Here is a 24,285-nt window from a genome sequence, read left to right as displayed (position 1 = left end):
CATGGCGAGCTATTTCTTTTGATCGAAACTGGATGAGAACAGGGGCAACTTTATCTGGTCTTTGAGCAACCTTTTTTTGGTCGCTTGATTCCCTTTTTTCATTAACCTTGTCTTTATTTTCTTTTTCTTTGGTCTGTGCAACCGACACTTCATAACACTCACCAATGGAAGATGGTCAGAACCAGCCAATCGCCAATTGCCAATCGCCTAATCATCTGAAGTCGTCTTGTAATAACCCTAAACGTTGCTCCCGTTGTGCAGAAGAGCATGAATCGTCGCGCGATTCCCCGTGCCAGGCTACCCCTAAATGTCCTAATTGTCATGGCAATCATGTTTCATTTTCTCTAAAATGCCGAATCCTGCCATTTCACGAGCCTGTCAGTTCTGTTGTTGTAGCGCTTATCTTCACATGATTATATGAGAATCAACCGTAGAAAATAGTCTGGAACTAAATCTCTATATTCTGTATGTGCCCCAAGTTTATGACGAGCAGGTATTTAATTGATACGGTATTCTATCCAGACCTGAGAAGCCTGACTAAGAAGAAATTCACCATTTTCGAGGTGTCACCATTTCTCGAAAATGTCACCATTTTCGAGGAGTTTCAGGCTCATCTTCAAATTCACATGAGTTTATTTTCGGAATAAACTTTTAGAACTAAGATTAATCGAAATAATAGTTACCATTCCTGAATCAGCTTCATAAAAAAAAGATAAAAACAAAAACAAAAATAAAGCATTATGGTTTTGGTTCTCCACTAGTGATATGTCATCTTGATCGAAACAGAAGCTCCTTAGCCTTTTTTCCAAAAATATACAAAATCTGTTTCTTATATATATTTTTAAATTCTTCTTCTTTTTTTTTTCCTGTGGTTTTTTTGTTCCAAAGTTCTTTCAAATAATAGTGTAGCTTGATTACGGTCGCTAGCTCGGGCCTTTGACACCTTCCCGCTTGTTATTAAGACATCTTATTTGCGCGGACATCTTATTGTATTCTTTTGTCTCTCTTTTCTTTTTCTTTGTTTGATATTTAGAGTGTATATATATTTTTTCGATTCCAAATTATTCTGCGTAAATTTCCAGGCTTCCAGTTTGAACAGTTTAACAGTTCAAAGAAAAAAAATGTACACTGTTGCGTTGTTTAATATGATTTTTATTTATTTCATGTTGTGTGTTTTTAATTGGCTATTTTTGGTTACTTTTTAGATTAACATAACAAGTAAACTTTGTATATTCTTTGGAGTTCAGTGATTTTTTTCAGGTGTTCCCCTTGCCACTATTATATGCTGCCAATATGTTTACAGGATTGGGTGGCACACAGCAAATTAGTCTTCCCATGTTGACGGCCCTTAGACGATTTTCAATCTTAATGACTATGATTTTAGAATATTTTATTCTAAGGTAAGCTCCGTAATTACTAAGATCTGCTGATGCAATTGAAAATGTGTTTTTTCTAGATGAATATAAATTTCTAGACAAAAAGGGGCATGGGGAGTAATTGCCTACCTATTGTTTGATTTTTTTTATTAAAAAAAAAATTAAGCCAAATATGCTTCCCCCTTAATTTTGAAAAACACCCGTTTTAACATTTGCCTCTCAATTACTTGAACTATCTGTCTTGGCTTTTCTCTGTCTACAATTAGCCATGTCTTGATGCAACCATATGCAACCTACTGCAAAATACTTGATAACTTCAATTCAAAAAATCCATCCTGACCCCTCTTCCATGTAAATACAAACTTTTGTATTATTACTTAAATTGAATTTATTCTATGATCAGTTGTAAATACAATGACAAATGGAGAATAATATAAAAAGAGAAAAGAACGAAGGAAAACAAAAACAAATAAAAGTGGCATTCACAACAAAACACAAAACAACTGATAAGTTTTCCACTTTCAAATAGAACGTCATGGGTGACTATGTGACTACTCATTTAGCTGTTAGGATGCTTTTGTCCATCGCAGTATTAGGGTATATGATTCAGTATCCTTGCTCAAAAGGGTCGAACAAGGCGAGAAAGAGCTGCTTGTTCTTTGACTTGATTCTGGCCTGTCAATGACCATTTTTGTTCAATAACATATTTTTAATGCCCCAAGAAATGGCGTAATAAATTTTCGTAATCTGAAGCTTTAAAATCCATCTAACTTTTATAATAATAAAAATACTCATAAGGTGTTTGAAAGCAATAGTTATGTACCTTTCTTGAGAATCAAACTACATATCAAACAGTTCGTGGTAACGAACTGTAATTAAGAAGCAACCCAGCTCAATGGTAACCGAAACTCTAGAAAACGGTATTTTGATAAAAATAGATACACCAAAAGAATTATATTTTAATGCTGATTTCAAATATATAAATTTCATTAGGTTTAGTTTCATCAAAAGTTAAGCGCCCGAGAAAATTTGGCTGATTTTCGAAAAAAGGGGGAAAGACCCCCTAAAAGTTATTGAACCTTAATGAAAATCACACCATCATATTCCGCGTATCAGAGAACCATACTGTAGAGGTTTCAAGCTCCTATCTACAAAAATGTGGAATTTTGCATTTTTTGCCAGACGAAACATCACGGGTGCGTGTTTATTTGTTTTTTTTTTTCCCCAGGGGTGATCGTATCAACCCAGTGGTCCTAGAATATCTTGGGAGAGCTCAAGGGAATGGAAATTAAAAGTTCTAGTGCACTTTTTAATTGGTCAGAAAAATGGAGGGCAACTGGGCCCTCTTCCACGCTCATTTTTTTCCCAAAGTCACCCGATCAAAATTTTGAGATAGCCATTTTGTTCAGCATGTTCGAAAATATTGTAAGTATGTCTTTTAGGATGACTTGACCCTCCGAAGTTCCCGGGGGGAGGGCTGAAAGTTATGAACTTTACCCAATGTTAACATATAGTATTGGTTATTGGGAAGTATACAGAGGTTTTCAGGGGAAATTTTTCTGGGTCGGGGGGGGGGGGGCGGGGGTTAGGTGGGAGGATCTTTCCATGAAGGAAGTTTTCATGGGGGAAGGGTCATTGCTATGAAGGGGACGCCGGACTTCCCAGCATTATTTACAAAAAGATTAGAAATTGAATATAAAAAACAAGTTTTTCAACTGCAACAGCAGCAACATCAAAACTTAAAACGGACAGAAAATATTACATATATGATTGGGCTCACCCCGTATTCAATACCTCGCTCTTTAAGGCAAATACATTTTAGTATTTTCATAAGATCTATTTATTCTAATTAACGGCCTTTGTGATTAAGCGGTCATTTTTAAAGAATTGGAACAAAATTCGAACTTTCGCTTAAAGAGCAAGGTATTGACTAGGGGACGAACCCCCTAATATACGAACCCCCTAAAAAATACATGAATATAGAAGTTCGTTACGTAAGTTAATTCGTAAGTTAAGTATATTTATTACTAATAAAAACGTTCGTAAATAAAATTAAAAGTTTCGAGAAAGCCATTTAACCAAATAAAAGTAAATTAATATGAAAATTTTGTTTTAATTATTCATGAACGGTGAGCCAAGAACAAAACCTGCATTTATTCAAAAACGTTCAAAAATTAAATAAAAAAAAACAAGTTTTTTTTAACTGAAAGTAAGGAGCGACATTAAAACTTAAAACGACCAGAAAGTAATCCGCGTATAAAAGGGACTGTCCTCTATTCAATGCCTTGCTCCTCATGCTAAAGTTTGACTTTCTCACAGCTCTATTTTTTTTTAAGAGTGGAAAACGTCAGCGTAAAGAGCGGGGCATTGAGGAGGGGACAGCCGCTTTCATATACGGAATATCTTCTGTTCGTTTTAAGTTTTAATGTCGCTCCTTACTTTCAGTTAAAAAAACTTGTTTTTTTTATTTAATTAGAGTAAAGAACAACCCGAGTTATCAGTCAATGATTGCCCAACCTTATTACAACCTGAGTAATCAGTAATCAGTTATAGCGATCAGTCAACCTGACGTGTTTATTCTAATCATGATCGGGGATAAACATAATATCATGACTCTTGAACTACCATACTACTGCTACTATTACTACTACTACTAACAATTCATTGCAGCACCAAGCCGACTAAGGTCAACACAGGTTCACACGCTCCTCCTACATGCCGTCCTTTTCACAGCCTTCAGTTTTGCAACCTCCCAAGAAGTTCCCATTTTCATTAAATATTTCCTTACGACATCCTCCCGCCCCATTCGGGGACGACCTCCTTTTCGTTTGGTCCTAGATAGTTAGCCGATAAGGACGATGGCAATCTGTCATCCTTCATCGGCAGTACACCACTTAACCTTTTTCTCATTACATCCCTAGAAAGCGAAATAGAACCACATTTTTCTTACAGCTTACTGTTTGAGATACAGTCAGTCAGATAGGTACCCAAAGCAATCTGTAGGCCATTTCTCTAGAATAGGCTGCATCTAGCAAAGCCTCCACTGTCTTTCGTAGTGCCCACGCTTCAGAAACATGCTTGACCACTGTCATCACTATAGCTTCCAATATTCTAATCTTGGTTCGCAGACTTATCTTCCTCTTCTTCCAAATCTTTTTCAATTGTTAAAAACACACTGGGCCTTGGCTATTGTACTTTTAACATCTTCACTGCATCAACCATGTTTGCCAATAATACTACCCAAGTATGTGAAGCTGTCCACTTGATTGATATTTTGCTACCCAGCATCACCTCTTCACCTTCAGTTATTCTTAGTCTCGGCGACTTAGTCTTCTTAACGTTAATTTTCAAATCTATTTTTCACCCTTAATTCTCAAAACCTACAAATTCTCAAAACTTTGAAATATCATAGCCCAACCAAAGTTTTAAAACCATCAGTTCCGCTATATTGATGATCTTGATCTTTTGTTTGCCATGCCTGGTAGTGTTTGAAGGTTCTCTGATTGGGAGAGAAACATCGATTGATTTTAGTCCTTGCTCCATAGTCAAAATATAGTCCTAAGCTGATTCCATCCTCTAATTGTGTAATGGAAATGCTTTATGCCCCTAAACAAGATTTCCTTACACTCAAGTTCCCTTAATCCCCACCCCCAAAAGAATCATCCTGACAGTTTTACCTCGATCACCCAGCAATGAGACAAATCAGGCAGGCATGCTAAAAAACCGTATAAAATTGTGACCAATATAATTTAATTTACTGACTTTATGTCTAATGAGCAATGCTCGCTTGACTACGGATAATTAAGTAGATAATCTACAATTTTTAAAGATCATTTGGCCCAGGAAGCATAATAAATATGCAATAGTACTCCTTTTTCCCCATTGGCACACACCCCAGTTCTTATGCTTATAATTAAAGGATAAAGAGGATTTTTACTACGAAATGAGGAAAATACGAAAAAAGATTATTTTTAAGACCAAAATCTAGGTTTTTCGAAGGATTGGTAAGTTTCCCCACCCCTCTTTCCTACTATATATGTAGAACCGTTTCCATTTTCAGAAAAATGTGGTTTTATGAAATATTACCACTGTCGCAGTAATTGGTTCATCAAATAAAAATGATTGCCTTATCCGTGTCCTGTAGCTTCATCCCCGTTTCCGGTATTTTGTTTAATTATATTTATATTTTCCATTGTTCGTCATCTTTACCTTGAAGTATATGATTTTTAATTAGCATGTGTGACTGCTCTTATTTGCGTTCTTCGAGCTCAAAATCCAACAAAGATTATGCCTAAACAAATAAAGAAAATTATATATCTAATAAATATACTCTGGGTATTTGCTTAGCGGCAACTTTATGGCTTCTTAATCTCTAATGCTCTCACTTTGACCAGTGTTGCCACTCCTTGTGATTTTGAATAGTTTCAGTGATTTATAAGTAGTGAGACAACACTGACTATGCCTGAGAGGCTATGCCTGAGGCTGTATCAAGATGTATCAATGTATCAAGATGAGGAACGTTTACAGTTAGCGAATAATTTAATAAAAGTGCATATGATTTAGCAAAGACCTTAGCTAAGACATCTTCAATGAAAGAAAGAAAAATGACAGAGAAGCTGTGCTTTAGTCTCCGAGGCCACGTCGAAATAAATTTGGCGGCGGCGGTGCGCCGTCAATTGATCGGCGTGTATTCTATATTTGATATTTTCGTTTTTTTTTTTAAAGTTCCAAAAACTAAATTGGTATAAATTTTTTTTCGGAATTTCTTCTAAGCAAGAGTTCGGGGAGTCTACAATTCTTTTTCAGCTTTATTGCCATGACCAAACCTCGGACAAAATAAGAACGAAACATCAATCTTGACTTTTCCCAAACATTCTTTTAATCTAAAGTGATCTTCAGTTAGACTGTAAACTGCCCGAAATTGAATTAATCTGTCAAAATAGAGGATTTGAAACTTAATTTAAATTAAACTCTAAAACTTAAAATTAAAATAAATTTATTTGCACCATATCTGGTGCAAGAAGTCTCAAGACAAACCTTCAAGGGTATCTGATAAATATATCTTACTCCATGTCTGGATTTTCTGGTCTTGCAACCTACTTTGCACTTCCTTGACTCCCCTCCACCTATTTTGCGGTTCCCTAAGGTGTCTTCACCTCATTAAAATACTGAGAAAAAAACAATGTTTATGTCCACTTTTTTGTACTTTCGTACAAACCTTATACACGCCACGCTTGTACAAGTACCAAGGATTCGGTTAAGGGAATATTTACGCAACCATAAATATCGAAAAATTTGGGAATATCGGGAATTCAATTGTTGATGAAAAAGATGCCGTTTTAGAGTTTTTGGTAGTAGGGAGTACCAAATTTAGAAAAAAAAGAAACGTGGGTGAGAAATCCGCAAAAGCCAAGCTAAAGACAAATGGTACCAAGAACGTGTAGCATTCTTTTGAAGGTATAGTCGTCTTTGGGAACCAACAGATTACTAATGTTTGAATATTTATAGATAAAAAGTGCGATAAATTTAAATAATTGGTTTTGGCAGTTTGCTTTCACGGTTCAACGTGGCAACACTGATGAATACTACCCTAAAAACTGTTCGAAGTATCTCATTTTATTCCCTCTCATGAAGTCCTAGTTCCCTTTAAAGCCTCTTTATTGCTTCTTCCCATCCAATTACGAGGACGACTTGTTTGTTGTTGTTTTTTTTTTTGGGGGGGGGGGCAAGAAGGATCGCCAAAAAGAATGTTTTTGGCAATCTGTCAACCTCCATTTGCTAAACATGGTCTAGCTAATTAAATCTCTATCGTTTAAAGAAATTGGAATGGCGTAGGCCTGGTCTGGATTGCAGGCACAGTTGTCCCTTATGTAAAATGAAAATGAAGATTTGGTCCATTTTCTCCAACAGTGTCCAATGACTGACAATATAAGACCGCGTTTTGTGCATGAGGTACGTTTCCCGGATATATTGCAGAGCAAACGGAAAGAAAATATTGTGGATACGACACGGTTTCTTGGAAAAGCTCTCCAGCTACGGAAAGAATGTAAATAGTGTTCATATTATATGTGTATTTATTGTGTCTCTTTCCTTGTTAATCTGTGTATGGCCTATGGCTAATAAACGTATTATTATTTTAACCCTTGAAAATTGTTTTTGTGTTAGCAAATGGGTTTTACAATTATCTTAGCAGTACGAAAAAGCCAGATGCGATTTTGAAGCGCCGTAGTGACGATGTGTGTGTACTCTATTTCAATGAGATAAAACCCTATATTCGATGTAACTTATATTTAGTAATGTAGGTACTTATCTCATATACCCACCACACTCAAGAAGTGAAGTTAGGCTAATCCTAATGAAAAACACCAAAACATGATAAAGATAGAATACTTTAGAAAGAAATTTGGGCTATATATTTGCACATTAGGGGGGTGGGGGTAAAGTATAGCGGGTCTGTATGCAAAATTAGTTTGCTACAGTTATTCTGCATATTTTGAAGTAAGAATTGTTTTCTAACTTCACACTGTCCAAAAACTCCCCCCCCCCACCCATAATATGCAAATATATAGCCCTAATTATATAAGTCCAATGTATTCTGTCACCTGCCACTTGTTTTCCACTGAACGTAGGCTAATTGTCTCTTAATACAGATAGGTGAAACAGGTTTGTTCTCTAGTTTTATGCAGCGTAATTCTTGAGTGTGGTGGGTATAAGAGATAAGTCCCATAATGTACTATATAGGTACTTTTAAAGGCAGCAGTGAGTACTATATAGGTAAGTTAGTACCTATATTCGGTACTATATAGGTAACAATGAAATGTAACCTATAATTAGTCAAAAGGAGCTTTGGTCGATAAACTTAAATACTAAAACTGTATTTAAAACGTTGATCGTCTTGTTAAGTTCTTCATTTTTTGTAGTCCATGATGGCCCTCCCCTTGTGCTGCTTTACTCACACTGATCTTTTTTGGAAATTCGATCCTCTGGAAGTTTCTGTGACAGCCCACTGGTCTTTGACTTGCGCGCAAACACATCTGACCACTTACAGCTCCTTAAAAAAAATCGAATTCATTATTAAAATCTGATATCTTCATTTGATACTTTTGTCTCATTAACAGTGAAGATTTGAGGTAATAAATTGATTCTGTCTTATATTTGGCAGTTTCTATTTTATGATTTTAACAAATTAATCTTGCCATTCACTGTAGTAAATTATTTTTATTTCTAGAAATAAATGTTGTCTCTCCTAGCAGCCTCTATAGTTATTTTGAAAAGATGTGGTTAGGCTCGCTCGAATAGCATTCAGCTAAATCATCAGCCTTTAGCGAGATCAGCACGTCTTGCTGTAAAGTTTGAATAAGTACGCCCCCTTCTGTTTCTTCACCATCACTTACTCTTCTACGTCATTTCAAAAAGAAGTATCGTAATCGCTTGGGAATCTATAACTTATATCATGTCGGTCAATCACACAATTTGAGTCACTGGATAATCTAAATTAGGATTTAGCCAATACTGTAAGACTTCGTGCCCAAGTTAGCTTAATTTGTAATTACCATTGTTTTACTTTTCTAGGCAGATAGCTAGTTGTACAATACAGATGTCGGTGTTTGCAATGGTTTTTGGTGCTGTTATTGCTGCAAGGTAATCTCTCTCTCTCTCTCTCTCTCTTTCTATCTCTCTCTCTCTCTTTTTATCAAAACAGCTAAAAACATATGGCACCAAAAAGCTTTAAAAAGTGTAGCGTCCCTTTGAAGGTATAATTGTCTTTGGAAATGAACAAAATCTCAATATTTGAAGTTTCACCGACAAAAAGCGCTTTTAAATCTGACTATTAATTTTACTTACTTGTTTGTATGGTTCAACGTGATAACGTTCAGCCTGAGGTGGTGAACACTACTACCAGATAGTTTTGGCTCATTTATGTTTCAATTACTTTACACTTGAATTTAAAATGTCTTATATTTCTTTCAAAGAGCCTGTTGGCCGACAGAGATAAAAAAACCTTAGCCTCTGATTTTTTGTCCGGACCAGAGAAAAACATTTTGTCCCAATTCGGCCCGGTTGTAAATCCCCTTACCCTCGCAACAACTTACTCAAAAAAAGAAGGCTTTTGCAGAAATTTAGAACTTAATCCCCGAGCTATGCGTCGGAAGAGGATATATTTGACAAACTTGTCAAATGAAATAATGAATTTTGCGGACAAATATACCCTTAAGAAAGAAAGAATACACCCTTATTTAAGAAATGAAACAATGAATTACGGATTTTCATTGAAAATCCGTTACCTTTTATTGAAATCAACTGACTGCATGTAATCTCACTAGTGGAATATAGTCGCCCGCCACTAGGAAAAAAACAAAAAACGCATGTTCTCTTGCAAGAATAAAAAAAAAAAACTGATTGGTATCTTTGCAAAAATCTGCGCTCTTCTGGGAAACTGTTACCTGTTCTACAGAATCTACAGCATTACTTCATAGCAAAAAGTCACTTCTTTTAGAGTAGCTATTGGCTGGCTGGCAGTTGCCGACACTACTAATTATAATACAAAGTAAATCTACTAAATTCAATAACGCCTGAGACTATGATATTTTATTTCTTTTTTTTTGTCTGGATAGACCTGTATTGTACTTATGTAGATGTTAAAAAATTTTTTTCTCTAGCAACGATCTGTCATTCAACGTATCCGGCTACTCGCTTCTTTTATTTAACGACTTATTTACTGCGCTCAACAGCGTTGTCATGAAGAAAAAATTGGACGCCAAAGAACTGGGAAAGTGGGGGCTTCTGTTTTATAACTCACTTTTCATGCTTCCAATTGCCTGTGCACTGGCTTTCATAACTGGAGATATTGAAAAGGTAAATTTGTTTTGCTTTGCCTAGCTTCTGTTCATATTGCATTTTGAAGTACAATGACAGAGAAAATGAAATCTGGTTATTTGAACTGGTTAAGTGGAAACTTGCACAATCATGTATATATTAAATCATTAACCATAACCATTAACCATACAAATAGAGTACCAATGGCAATGAAAAATAGTAAAAGTGAAATGCGGTTGTTTGAAGTGATTAGCTCAAATATTCAAGCTTAAATCTAAAAGGCCAGATTAGTAACGCGGCTATTTTGTCTGTCTACGTGCCTATCAGAGATAGCCCTGATGATGCCAAAGATGCATTCTACTTTGAGCTGCAGAGAATACTCGACTCTGTCCCAGGACGTGACATCCTATTTGTTGCTGGTGACTTTAACGCAAGGGACGGTAAACCAGATGCAAACACCGAAGGCGTGATTAGACGCCATACCATCGGAGATAGATCCTCAAACGGCGAGAGGTTGCTACAGCTTGTCAAATACAATAACTTATGTCTGGTTAACACCCAGTTCGAGCACAAGAAGCACCATCTTGTGACCTGGAGATCTAACGACGGGGTCATCAAAGCCCAAATCGACCACTTCCTCGTCAGAAGACGTTGGAGGAGCTCATGTCTGGATGCAAGAGTCTACAGAGGCGCAGATACAGGCTCAGCAAACGGCTCCGATCACTTTCTTCTCATCTGTAAATTCATTCAAAGACTAAGCACCCACAAAAATAAGATAAAAACGAATCGGTTTGATGTATCAAAACAATGCAGTTCACAGATCAAGGCTGATTTCGAGCTACAATTTAACAACCGATTTGAGGCCCTTGCTGACTACACTGACATCGAAGACCGATGGTCGAAGCTGAAAGTCTTGACACAAGAGGTTGCTGAACAGGTTCTTGGTCACACCATTAGGAAACAAAGGTTCTGGATCTCGGACAAAACAATTGAGCTAGTGGAAAAGAAACGATCCCTTCTCAGCGGCCCTAAAGAACCTATAAAAAATGCTCGCGAGCTGGTAAAGCAGTCTGCTCGTTGCGACAGGAAGAAATACTGGTCACAAATGGCTTCTGATATTCAACAAGCAGCAGAATAGCATAACCTAAGGAAAACATCCAAGCTATTGAGGGAAGTGACAGGCAAGTCACTCACCTCCACGGACTCCCGGAAAGACAAAACGGGCAACCTTATTCATACGGAAAAAGACCGCCTTGAGAGATGGAAAGAACATTACTCCCAGATCCTTAATCCCACAAAAGCTCCGTGTGACCTACCCGATTTCCAGAGTGTGTCAAAGGAGCCCTACCAGATAGATCTACAGCCACTGTCATTTGCTGATGTTCTGCGGGCACCGAAAAACACGAAAAATAACAAAGCCCCAGGAGAGGATGGCATCTCAGCAGAGATGTATAAGTTATCCCCCACACTATTGTGTCTGCTGAAAGACTTGCTTGTTGAGGTATGGACGACAAAGAAATTCCCAAAAGATTGGAAACTCTCAGTACTTATAGCGGTATATAAAAAGGGAGACAAGGCAGTCTGCTTGAACTACCGAGGCATATCGCTAATAGACCACGCCATTAAGATCTTTTGCATAATCGTCCTCAACCGTTTCAAGGACGCCCGAGACAAGTTGACAAGACCAGAAAAAGCAGGTTTCAGACCTGGCAAGGGCTGCCAAGAACATATTTTTACCCTCCGCCTCATCCTACAGCAGAGCCAGAGATTTCAACTGTCTGCTTTCATCGCCTTCATTGATTTTGTCGCCGCTTTTGACTCCCTTATCAGGACCGAGCTTTGGAAGATCATGGTAGAAGACGGTGTCCCAGCAGAACTGATCGAGATACTCAAAGGAGCCTTTGAGTCTACAGTCACAAGAGTCCGAAATGCCGACGGCGAAACAACGGAATTTGACGTTGAGTCAGGGGTCAAACAGGGGTGCCCCCTTTCGCCCGTTCTATTCAATTACATAATAGACTGGATAATGACGAATTTGCCTTGCACCCACAAAGGCTTTCTCGTTGGTCAGAGAGAAGACAATCCGATCACCCGAACAGACCTTGACTTCGCAGACGAGGTGTGTCTCATGAGTAGCTCGTCGGCTGAGCTCCAAAAGATGGTCAACAATGTCTCCTCTACATCAAAGAAAACTGGCCTCATGATCAGCAAGTCTAAAACAAAAATCATAAAAGTGAACGCCCCAAACCACCCAGATATCCAACTAGAGGGCGAAACCATCGAGACTGATGAAGAGTTCTGCTACCTTGGTTCCATTCTAAAACCCAACGGAGGTGCAGAAGCTGACGTTAGAGCTCGAATAGGAAAGGCATGGGATGTCTTCACAAGCATGAAGAAGTCGGTTTAGAATAGACATGAATTTAGCATCAAAATGAAGATGAACGTCTACAAGGCAACTACTCGATCGATCCTGATGTACGCCTGTGAAACTTTGCTTTTAAAGGCAGAAGAAACACGTTCGCTAGAAGTATTCGAACATCGCTGCATGAGACACATACTACGAGTCAGTCGATGGTTCCATATCTCAAACGCTGAGGTTCGAAGGCGTTGTGCCCAGTAGGTCCCTCTCTCGGTAATCATAAAACAATGACGACTGAAATTCTTGGGACACACACTACGACGACCAGCTGGAACTATATTCCGCGATATCCTCACCTGTGACCCCCTTACAACTTGGAAACGGAGACCAGACGGCCAAAGGAAGAATCTGGCAGACATTCAAGAATGACCTGGATCCTTGGGGTAGCTTCCGACGACACGGACGTCGCTGGGATAAAAACTGGCTGAATATTGCAGAAGAGGCTGCTGCTAACAGATCGTGTTGGACTACGTCAGTCATCCCGTCGTCCATTGGTGCCGGGCAGGATGGATCATCGTCTGGTTCACGCCGAAAGTAAATATTCATTTATATTAAAAGACCTGGAAAAACTCGGAATTCAATTTCTATTGAAAAAGACTCCTTGTGTTTTTGTTCAGTTTTTGCTAATTGTGGATGTAAAATAAAAAAAAACAGACCATGCGTGTTTGTAAAAATTAGCGAAAAAGCTAAGAATATATGACACCAACAAGGTCTTATAAATTTGTATATTTATTTAATTATTTAAACAAAATTTAGTTATTCAAATAGTTATTTTAAATTTCTCAGCATACATTGTATAATAGATCATAACTTATTTTAAAATTAGTTTGTTTTATTCAGTTTGTATTTTTAGCCATTGTCTCAGGGTTTTCTAACGCTTAGTACATCATAGTTGGAAAATAGTATAATAATTATAATCATAAATATTTATCCTCCACTATATATGACAAGAAGTGAAGTATCAAACAAACAGAAAAAGAAGAAAAACGTATACACATCAAAAACGGCTTAAACTAAAATCATTGAAAATCTATCACGCAGCAGTGACTACCCGGATATATAGGTGATTACTGCCCAGTATGGCATTAACTATTATTTATTAATCTTTATAATTACTGTTTATTGAAAAATTTACTTTTAGTGAACGAAAACTTTGACATTGCAGTATAAAGATCTTTATCTCATTATTTTTCTTAATAAATAAAAAAAAAAAAAGTTTTTTCCATATTTATACAACTTTACAATTAACTTAAATGCCCCAAAACGGCACTTATTTTTTTTTTATTATCAAATCTGATTATAGTAATTTTTGCTTGAGGTTAGCTCACCATTAGCGCTCCTAAAAACTTTTCTCAATGATAGAAATTCATGACAAAATATTGTATATTATTCAACCCCTTCTCATTGCCATTTAAAATTTCAGTAAAGAATCTAACAGAGACGCTTATGTACTGATGTTCGACTCTTAATTCTTAGAAGATTACTCGAGGGTCAGAAGATTACTCTGAGGGCAGGAGGGGGGCTAAGGAAATGTATGTTTTCAGGCAGAGTTTTTTTATTGAACAAAGTATTTACAGCATACATAACAACATAATACTCTCCTGGGTTGTCCAAGAGCCCGACACAGGGCTATCCAAAGAGGCAGTCTAGCAAGTTTAAAAATGTTAGCCTCGTAAAACTATAATATCTCATAAATGTAATATTGAGCGTATAAAGTATTAATGGTTTCCATTTTTGGAACCTTGTCATTGGTGTTATAGTGTGAGGCACGCTGTTGTTAGTCATTCGTTGAAAATAAACTAAAAAACAACAAATATATTAAACATAAAAATAAAATAGAAGTATAAATATAAAACAGAAATATAAATGTAAAATAACATATTTATATGAATGTATAAATATAAGAAATAATAAATGTAAAAATGAACTCGAATGTCCACATTCAGCTCATTTTTATTTGCAGCTGATAACTCTATACGATTTCTTTCGGATTCGATTATTAGAAGACTTCTGTTTGTGAAATTAAGGAGACCGGGCGAGGTGGAGCAGCGTTTAGTTCCCATAAAAAAAAAGAAAAAAGTATTTGATTATTTCAAGAACTACGATAGCACTCAAAAATGAATGCTAGATTATGCACTTTTACAATTACAAAAAAAAAAAAAAAGAAAAAAGGGTCACTTGTTTAAAGGCACTAAAGAAAAAGGGCAGGAAAGAGTTTGCAATCCTGTTTGTACAGCACGTGAGGGGTTGTAGTTTGTTCTGATGTCTGGTAAGTCTACTGATTGGTGTGGGAGGTGGAAAATTGATCTGTGTTTGGTTTACTAACATCGCTTTTCAGAATTTAGTTATTAGATCATATTGTGGATCAAACAAAGTGGGCAAGTTTTCAGAACTCAAGAGCGGTTTCGTAGTTGCTACACCGGGGTCCCAGTACTATTTTAGTAGCACGTTTTTGAACATCTTCTATTTCCGCTGAAAAATAAGCAGTGTTTTCTGAGTTCTGGAACCCCGAATACGGGGGGTACATGGAAGTAGGAGGTGACGATCGGAGATGCTTATCCTGCTCATACTTGTTAAATTAGAGGTGTTTTCCTGTTATAATGTCGGCATGCAGCTTAAATGTGCAGTCATTTGAAAATTTTATGCTTAGTATTTTTGCAGAGGAGGCAGCTGGAAAGAATATTATCGATATTACCGAGGTTCAGTTTTATGTGGATGGCGTTGTTGGTCTTGTCGAAACCAAAGTACCGACGCTACAAAAATGCCATTTTTTTTTTCAATCGAAAAGCCAATTTTACTAGTTTCATTCTATTAATTTATCAAAATTCTTCTTTAATAGCATAGGATTGTCTAGGGTAGGATTATTTGAAGATTTTTCGCTTGTCCGAATAATTGTTCAGGTTTTAATGTCGTTGTCTAGGTTTTACATTTTAAAGTGGTGGGCCTTCTGATCATGAGTTTGTAAGAAATTCCTCCTCATTCCCGTTTTTTTTGGAAATTTAGGGTACAAAATTCCCTTGTTTTCTGTTTTAATCTCTCTTGAGCCCAAAGTCCAGAACCTTGTGTTCGCATATGGGATTCATTTTGTTCTTATTACATGTATTTTTGTTATACCAACCTTGAAGTTGTTAATTTTCCAGGGAGGTGGTTAATAGATATCAGTTTGGACTACATTTGGCAACGCTGCTTAGATCTCTCTAGGGTTTGACTTCGCAAAGAACACTGATCTCATGTACTACCTTTCCTAGCATCAAAGAAATAATTCGATATTTGAAGGTTTCTTGTTTTTGGATATTTCAAGCGTCAAGAATAAGATGACCATGGTTTGAAATTGAAAAATCACAGCTTATTTAGAGGTGGTCCAAAAATTTTATCCAAATGTGATATATCTGTCTACCGTGATAGGTGCGCAGGTTGAGTAAATTACAATAAAAAGGAGAGAATACTGAGACACTCAAAACAACTTAAAAATAAAAGAACACGAAACTCTCTGACAAAAACACAAAAATAAACGGAGTAAATAACACCTAAAAGATACTAGAAATACAAAGACACACAAACAGCTTTAACATTTTAAAGATTTTAATCATTTTAAGCAATAAAACATATCAAACATAAATATATACAATAAAAAAGACAACACTGCTTGATTCTAGTCTCAGTGCCAGGTCTGATCAGACCCATTGTACTATTGTGACACTGCTCTGAGATTACTTTAGAAACATCTCCTTTGCTTGTGCTAACCAAATTTTATATTCGAAGAAGGAAAGAAAGAAATTGAGATACTGTGCCTTTCTCAATTGAAGTCCTTTATTTTAGGGAGCACCAATTCTGAAAGTTAACAATAAGATTTTAAGAATAAGGAGATTACGCGTATAGCCTATTACATTTTCTTGGAATTTTCTGATTGGCTGAAAAATTTCAAAAAATTTCTGGTTAACTCCAACTAGCGCTAGCTTATTCCTGGTATTAGTAAGATTTCATTGTGAATTGGCCTTAAAACATAATTGCGTGTGGTAACCCTAAGCTGCATTGTAGGTGATTATATCTATTTCATAGTTAACAATGTAAACTATGCCTCTAATTTTGCATCTCTTCCGAAATATTCATCGACTTGTCTCTACAATCCATAGCTGGTTAATGGGAAAAGTGAGTATTGCGTTTTTAGATTTTAATAACTAATCAGAATTCAACACGTTTTCAGGCAGTTGCCTATGAAAGATTAGGGGACTTCTCATTCAGTTCTGCTTATTAGCTTCTCCAGAATGTATTCATATTATCTAAATTAGTTTTGTTCACTGGTGTCTTTATGGAAAGTACAGAGGATAGGGTAGAATGATTTAAAAACAACTAAATAATCATTTTTTTTCCAGGCAGTTGCCTATGATGGGTGGGGAGACGTTGCGTTTCTTATTCAGTTCAGTTTATCCTGCATAATGGGTTTTCTACTGCAGTACTCAACTGTACTATGCACACAGCTCAATTCTGCCCTGACGACGACAGTGATTGGCTGTTTGAAAAATATTGCTGTTACATATTTGGGCATGTTCATTGGTGGAGACTATATATTTAATTTGGCAAATTTTGTTGGCCTAAATATCAGGTAAGATTGATAAGACAAATTTCAAGTTGCTATCCTGCCACAGAATTAACCTAAAACTTGAAAGAAAGAAGAGGAAACTTTCTGTTGGTATTTCGTGGAATAAAATAATTTCAATGAGAAAATATAACAAGACCTCTTATAAAAAATGTAGATGGCGATCTTGAGAATTGACTCAAATTTGAGCCGCATTGTAAGATATGGGAAAATTATTTCTAAAGTTGAGGTCAATTTAAAATATCTTTTTCGGGAAATCTAAAGAAATAATTTTGGAATTTGCTAGCAATTACAAAATCGAGCAAAAAGTAAAATCCCTCGACATTCATGTCAATATCCAACCAAACATAAATAGCAAAGTCTTGAAGGAAGGAACAAATTCAAAATTGTTAAGTATTTACTGTTCAAGTTCAAAGATTTTTGATCTGGTCAAGTTTTTTAATTTGTTTGTTTGTAAGGATACCTAATAAATGAATAAAATTGTCAGTTCTGGAAAGTGAAAGAGTTAGTACCAATGAGAGGAGAGTTTGTGGGATCAGGGGCGTAGGCTTGGAAAGCCTCGTATCTTAGGCATCCCTCACATCCTCAGTTCTCCCAAGCTTCTGTGCACTTCTTCATTTATCAAAGTGAATTATATTACTTCTTCAAAAATCAGATGATCAAATTCAATTGCCAAACTGTATTCAGTGATCAATTATCAAACTGATCAATTCTATGCGTTTTGTTTAAATTATTAAGTAATTTTCTATTATTATTGGTCCTCCCACACCAAAATAATCCCGCGAACGTGCCTGGGTGGAATTAAAAAAAGAAGAAGAGATGGCGTTCGCCTTAACAAAAATTAGGCAGTGGAGAAAAACAAATCAAAAGGCTTTTAATACGAAAGAGGTCAATTTCTGAGGGAAGGTGGTAAATTTTTTCCCGGTGAAAAAACCCATGTGATGTCGCTCTGACTAGTTTGTCTGATTATGAAAACAGAATATCTGAATTCTTTATAGAAATTCTCACTTTGATGTAGTTCTTCATTTGGCTTGAAGAATCATTCATTCAGTTCTTCATTTGAATTCTCCCTTTCGCTGCTGAAATCCAGCAGCGCATTCAAAAAAGATTTCGTGATATCCACTTTCATCAAAAGCTATGCAAAAACTTCGAAATCGTCCTTAGGCCTTCCTGCTGTTTAGGGAACCAGGCTAGGGGGATAGTGTTTATAAAAAAAGGAAATACGTTTTTAAAATCATCATTTTAGTTTCGATTCTATGTATAAGTTGCGCTGCTTAATGGCTCTGGCTCTGCCTTATCAATTTCTTTTTGAAAAGTTAAAAAATACGGCAAATTATCAGGAAAGTATGAGAAACTATAGGAAAAATCTTAAAAGTAAGAGCATGAGCTGAAATGTTCCCTCCCCCTCCGATTGTGGTTGGCATAATAAACTTCTTGGAAAAGAAAGACTCTTTCCATTATAAGAGCACTAATTCTTTTTAATTTTGCCTTCGTTGAAATGAATACCAATAATACATTCTTACGAGCATAATACATTCCTAGCTTTTATTTATTTTAAACACGATTTTGCTTGTTAGAAAAACGAGATTTTCAAGTCTGATCCTAAACAATGAAAATTGTAAAATAATGGATAAAACGTTTACCTAAGACATTGAAAAAACATATATACTAACAAAAGCCCGAATATTTCGGCCGCCTGTTCGGAAGTTTTTATCGGCGAAAATAGGAATAAACTGATCTCGCAGTCCCTACCGACGGTATTAATCTCTGTTTCAATGCCCTTGAACCAGGAAGTGCAGTGGGGGCTGGGGGGTTAGACGCACACCTTTCCTGTTTCCCTGCCCCAGATTTGTCCAGGTACCCATTTAGAGCTGGTTCGACTCTGGCTGAGCTTACAGAGTCACGCCCCTGACCTCTGTTCCAAACCAAATACCCAGTGACACCAGGACCTGGACCCTTGTCCTTACGACGCCCCTGACCTCTGTTCCAAACCAAATACCCAGTGACACCAGGACTTGGACCCTTGTCCTTACGACGCCCCTGACCTCTGTTCCAAACCAAATACCCAGTGACACCAGGACTTGGACCCTTGTCCTTACGGACAAAGGACTTGAGGTCTAGCGTGCTAACCACTTCAAACTTAAAACAAGGAAGAAAATAAGAGCAAGAGATGAAAGAAAGACGCTATTCAGTAAAAAGGAAAAAAATGGAAGATATTTCATATGATAAACTATACTTGTCGTTTAGTATAAGTTCAAAACAAGCTCTGGTATTTCTGTTTTCAAATTTCTCTGGATTGGTGTTGTTTTTTTTGGCACCATATTGGATCTCTTTTAGAACTTATACTAACAACAACTTTGGTTTATTAGCAGTAAGTTTCAATGATTTTTTTTTTTTTTTTTAGTCGTCTTTCATGTTTTATTGTTATTTTCTTATGTATTTTAACCGTTTAGTCAAGTTATTTTTCTTATTATTAAAAGCTTCCGGACTTGAAGATAAAATATTTGAGTTTTAATGATGATACACTTTTTTTCTGTTTTTTTTTTATACCGTCTTAATTAAAAGTTTTACCCGTTATTATATATTTTCATCTTATTTCAATATTTATTTCATCCTATTTCAATTTTGTGGGAAAGTGTTTTTTTTTTAATGAAGAATATGCTTCGGTTTTGAAGAGTGTAGGTTGGCAATTGTTACATCATCATGTAATTTTTGGACATAATGGCAATTGTACCAGTGAAAACTATTTTAATTGAAAAGAGTGTTTAATGGCAAATCAAATGCTGTGTCTATCTTTCGGCTACCAAAATAATCCAACATCTAAAAGTTTATCGGTTATTTTGTTTAACAATTTGTTGAAAAATTTGATAAAATAACATAGTTCTTTTCCCAGTATTACTAACCTAACTCTATTTTATGTTGCTGTGAAAGTGCTTTGAAATCACACTTTGTTTAGCCTCGTTAGTTCCAAAGTTCACTTTTTTGGGTGATCTTGTTGTAACACCCTGGAAACCTCCGAAATCCTCCTGAGATTTCATGGTCTCAAATAATTTATTTCCCTAAAAAAAAAAACTATTAGTTTAGACTTGTTAGAACTCTGTTCATGATCATATGGTTTTCGGTTCTACAATTTGGTTTGCAGTCGGGAGTCTAGTCTACCCTAAATGCGATGCGCAAAGATATTTCTCCATCGACTTTAAACCGAATAAATGAAACATTTCTATTGTTCTTCTGGTTTATCATTTCTATCTATATTTTTTCTGTTTAATTATTGAGTTGGGACATGGATTTTTAATTTTTTTTTGGAACATCATTAAGTACTCGTCTGATTCTTTTGGAACATCATTAAGTACTCGTCTGACTGATTTTTTTTGGAACATCATTAAGTACTCGTCTGACTGATTTTTTTGGAACATCATTAAGTACTCGTCTGACTGATTTTTTTGGAACATAATTAAGTACTCGTCTGACTGATTTTTTTTTGGAACATCATTAAGTACTCGTCTGACTGATTTTTTTGGAACATCATTAAGTACTCGTCTGACTGATTTTTTTGGAACATCATTAAGTACTCGTCTGACTGTTTTTTTTTTGGAACATCATTAAGTACTCGTCTGACTGACCGTATATCAAACAATAAGCTGCAAAAATAGCTGTAGATGTCATATGGAAGGATATAAATGAAATTGGAACAGCGGAGGAGGGGTAAGATATGGAGCTTTGAATAGTGTAGGAGTGGAGGAAAAGGGTGTGCAGCTGTGTTGGTCTCAGTTAGTTTGGTGCCGCAGTGAGTTGTTAGTAGTAGTAGTGGTTGTAGAAGTACTCTTAAAATAAAAAACATAGCCAAGTGAAGAGTGTTCTGACTGTTTTAATTCTTTTTCTAATACGGATTGTGCTATTGATTTAAGATTTTTGCAGTAGTAGTCTTTAGACAAATAATTTTCTGCCGACTCAATTTAATTTTTACTGATTTTGACTTTGTGGTCATTTCAATGTAATATCTTAGTCTTTTATTTTTTGGTCACGGTCAGCTTTGTATCATTTCATTTCTGGTGTATATATGGGGGTATGTTTTCTAATTGAGTATAACCCATCTCCTTTGACCTTAATTCCTCCGGGGCCAGGTGTGGCACATAAGGCATCAACGAAGCCTAGTCAGACGTCTCGGAGCAGAGCAGCAGCCCTGAAGTCCTCCCAGTGTGGTTGTAACGACAGCTCAGCACTCCGCAGGTCTCGGTTGTACTGTCGTCGGAGGGTGTGCTTCGGTTGCCCTCTTTTTCGCCCACCCTCGGGTTGCCACTCGTAGACAGTATACGGAATGTGGTCTCCTGACATTCGGAGGACATGACCAAGATAGGTCCATCTTCTCTGCTTCAGGAGATGAGTGACTGGTCGCTGACCGGTTTGTCTGCGGACTACTACGTTTGCGACCCTGTCCTGCCATGAAGTGTTAAGAATTCATCTGAGGCAGACATTCAGTTTCTTGAAAGCCGATGTTACTTGTCCAATTCTCCTTTTTATCTCGTTGACTATTCCGCCATCATGTTCGATCCAACTTCCAAGATATTTGAACTCTTGGACTTGTTCTACTGTTTTTCCGTTGCATTCAAGGATCAAAGGTGAATTGGATGTGGCCATCCTCTTCGATTTACCGACGTTTGCTGTTAGTCCCCCTTTTTCATCCTTGTCCGCTATGGTGTCAAGTAGTAGCTGCAAACGTTGCTTCGCCTCTTCTAGAAGTACTATGTCGTCTGCGAAGTCTAAGTCTGCGAGCTGCTGACCACTGACTTTTACACAAAAGCCTTATGCTTGTTGTAGGGCATAATCTATTACTAGGATGAATATTAACGGGGATAACACACATCTCTGTTTCACCTTAGAGAGAATCTTGAAGAATCGTGGCTCCCCATTTTCCTTTCGGACACAAAATTCGCTATCTTCGTAGAAGGCCATTATTATTCGGACTAGTTTATTAGGTACTCCATAAGATTTCAAAATCTTCGATAAGGCATCGCGATCGATGGAGTCGAACGCTTTTTCAAAATTAATGAAGAGCAGATACAGCTTATTATTTCATTCTCTTGACTCTTCCACCATAAGTTTGAGGATAAAAATAAGGTCAGAACATGATCCACCGGGCCGGAAACCCTCTTGTTCTTCCCTTAGATGTGAGTCAAGAGCTGCTCTCAAACGCTGCAATATAATTGTGGCCAAGAGTTTACTTGGCACTGAAGTCAGGTTGATCCCTCTCCAGTTGTCACAGCTAAGAGCATCTCCTTTCTTATAGCAGTTTGACTAGAATACCTCTAGTTCATTTGCGTGGGACCTTATCCATGCTCCAAACTGCTACTAGGAGAGCAGTCCATATATTAAAGCAGGCTCGAAGGGATGTCTTTTGCATCTCTGCCGTTATCCCATCGACTCCCGATGCACAACTATTTATAAGATTTTTGACAGCTGCTTCTACCTCTACAGTGCTGGAAGGATCAGCACTTACGTCAATTTGTAAAAACGGGATATCAGGTACAGTTTCTTGGGCATGGGGTGGAGGAAGATTAAATATATTTTCGAAATCGGATGCCCATCTTTCGTCTACTTTCTTGGGATCTGAAATTACGTTCCCTTTTTCATCTTTAACAAGTGATGAGCGGTTCACTTTTTTTTCAAATATCTCATTGGCAGGTCGGTAAAACATCCTCAGGCTCACTTAATTATCAGTCCCCCACCGTCATCATTTGTTAAGTAGCATTTTGTGAGCCAAAACCCATGTAGCTTTTCGCTTTTATAAATACTATTGTTAGTTAAAATTAAATACTGAAATACCAAAATACCACAATACAGAAATACAGGACTACCACACTTAAAGTACTTTAAGTGTGGTAGTCCTTCTCTATTATTTACCACAGGTAAGAATAAGTGGTTTTTTATGTAATATGTTCAGTCTCACAATAATTTGGTTCCGAGTTTTTGTTGTAGCATGTGTCAGAACTTTTTTTTACTTCTGTCCGATCCACAGCATAGGAAAAACTAACGATATAAAGAAGACAGGATTTATGAATAGTATTTGTTTTTCGTTGATTTGAACGTCACCCGTCTGACGTCTGGCGAAGCGAAAAATTGTGTGGTCAGTAAATTTGTTTGAAAAGCTTGTATCAACGCCAATTTGCTTACCAGCTTGACTTTACTTAAGTCCCGTCTATCCTTGAAGATCGCCGTAAGGCCTCTTTCTTCGCAATAGTGTGGATCTTCTGTAAGCCTCGCGGTTCTCCTGTTGTAGCCTACTAATTTCATTTCTGTGTATCTTTTACCAGATTCATATAACAAATAGGAAAACTGCTGTCCCAACCTTCCACCTTTTATAACTTCAAATAATTATGCCTAAATCTTGTGCTCTCATTTGTCAATTAGTAAATGTTACGCTTGAAAGTAGATTAATCTTCAACTCGACACGGCAAGTTACGAACGGGATAGTCAGGTGACGCTGGGGTTGTGCGGTTATATTTGATTTTTTCAGCAAGTGTGACTATAATGTGACTCGGTAAATATTCACTTCAATCTGTATGATCATGTTAAATTTTTTTTCCTCTTTTTTCAGTTTAGTTATTTTGTTCAGTTTTAAGTTAGTTTTGTTAGTTTAATTTTAGTTTTTAGTGTATAGTTTAGTTTTTTAGATTTTTTTTTTATTTTTTCTCTCTGATATTTTTTCTTAAATTTTTTAGCATCGTCGGTAGTTTGGTCTATACATGGGTTACATTTCGAGTCAAAGAAGAAATCCTGCCTGTTTACGCACCTCTTCCGACATCGGAAAAATAACGGGAAAAAAATCTCTTATTTGATTTTTTAGTTTGTTTAACTCTAATACTATCAAAGGTGCCACTCGAACTTTGTTATTACGAACCATTGTTGACTATTATATAGATGTGCTAACTGATCAGCCAGGAATACGTAGTAAGTCATTTCTTGGACTGGTATAATGTAAATGACTCCCAGTGCATATGCAAAATGAAGGAGGATTCCTCGTAAACTCTATTATTTCCCTCGCTCTATTATTTCCCTCGCCTTATATATATATATAT

General features: G+C 36.7%; 1 protein-coding gene across 3 annotated transcripts in view; it reads left to right on the top strand.

Annotated features, from left to right (window-relative positions):
- Window positions 1-24,285, top strand: part of frc (UDP-sugar transporter UST74c fringe connection) — a 91,734-nt gene extending 67,449 nt beyond the window's left edge. For 2 of the 3 annotated variants that reach the window (XM_089102050.1, XM_089102052.1), the window contains 5 exons: window positions 1,261-1,400; window positions 8,949-9,017; window positions 10,037-10,232; window positions 16,986-17,215; window positions 23,929-24,265. In XM_089102050.1, the coding sequence (XP_088958176.1) occupies window positions 1,261-1,400; window positions 8,949-9,017; window positions 10,037-10,232; window positions 16,986-17,215; window positions 23,929-24,022 (729 nt within the window). In that variant the 3' untranslated portion in view covers window positions 24,023-24,265. Of the gene's footprint in view, window positions 1-1,260; window positions 1,401-8,948; window positions 9,018-10,036; window positions 10,233-16,985; window positions 17,216-23,928 lie in introns of all 3 variants that reach the window. The other variant, XM_089102051.1, reaches the window with a different exon arrangement.

The sequence above is a fragment of the Artemia sp. Qi Xiang Cuo genome, chromosome 16 (genome assembly GCF_049724085.1).
Source record: "Artemia sp. Qi Xiang Cuo chromosome 16, ASM4972408v1, whole genome shotgun sequence".
NCBI lineage: Eukaryota > Metazoa > Arthropoda > Branchiopoda > Anostraca > Artemiidae > Artemia > Artemia sp. Qi Xiang Cuo.
Note: the sequence above shows the minus strand (reverse complement) of the source record. Positions and strands in the feature narration are given on the sequence as shown.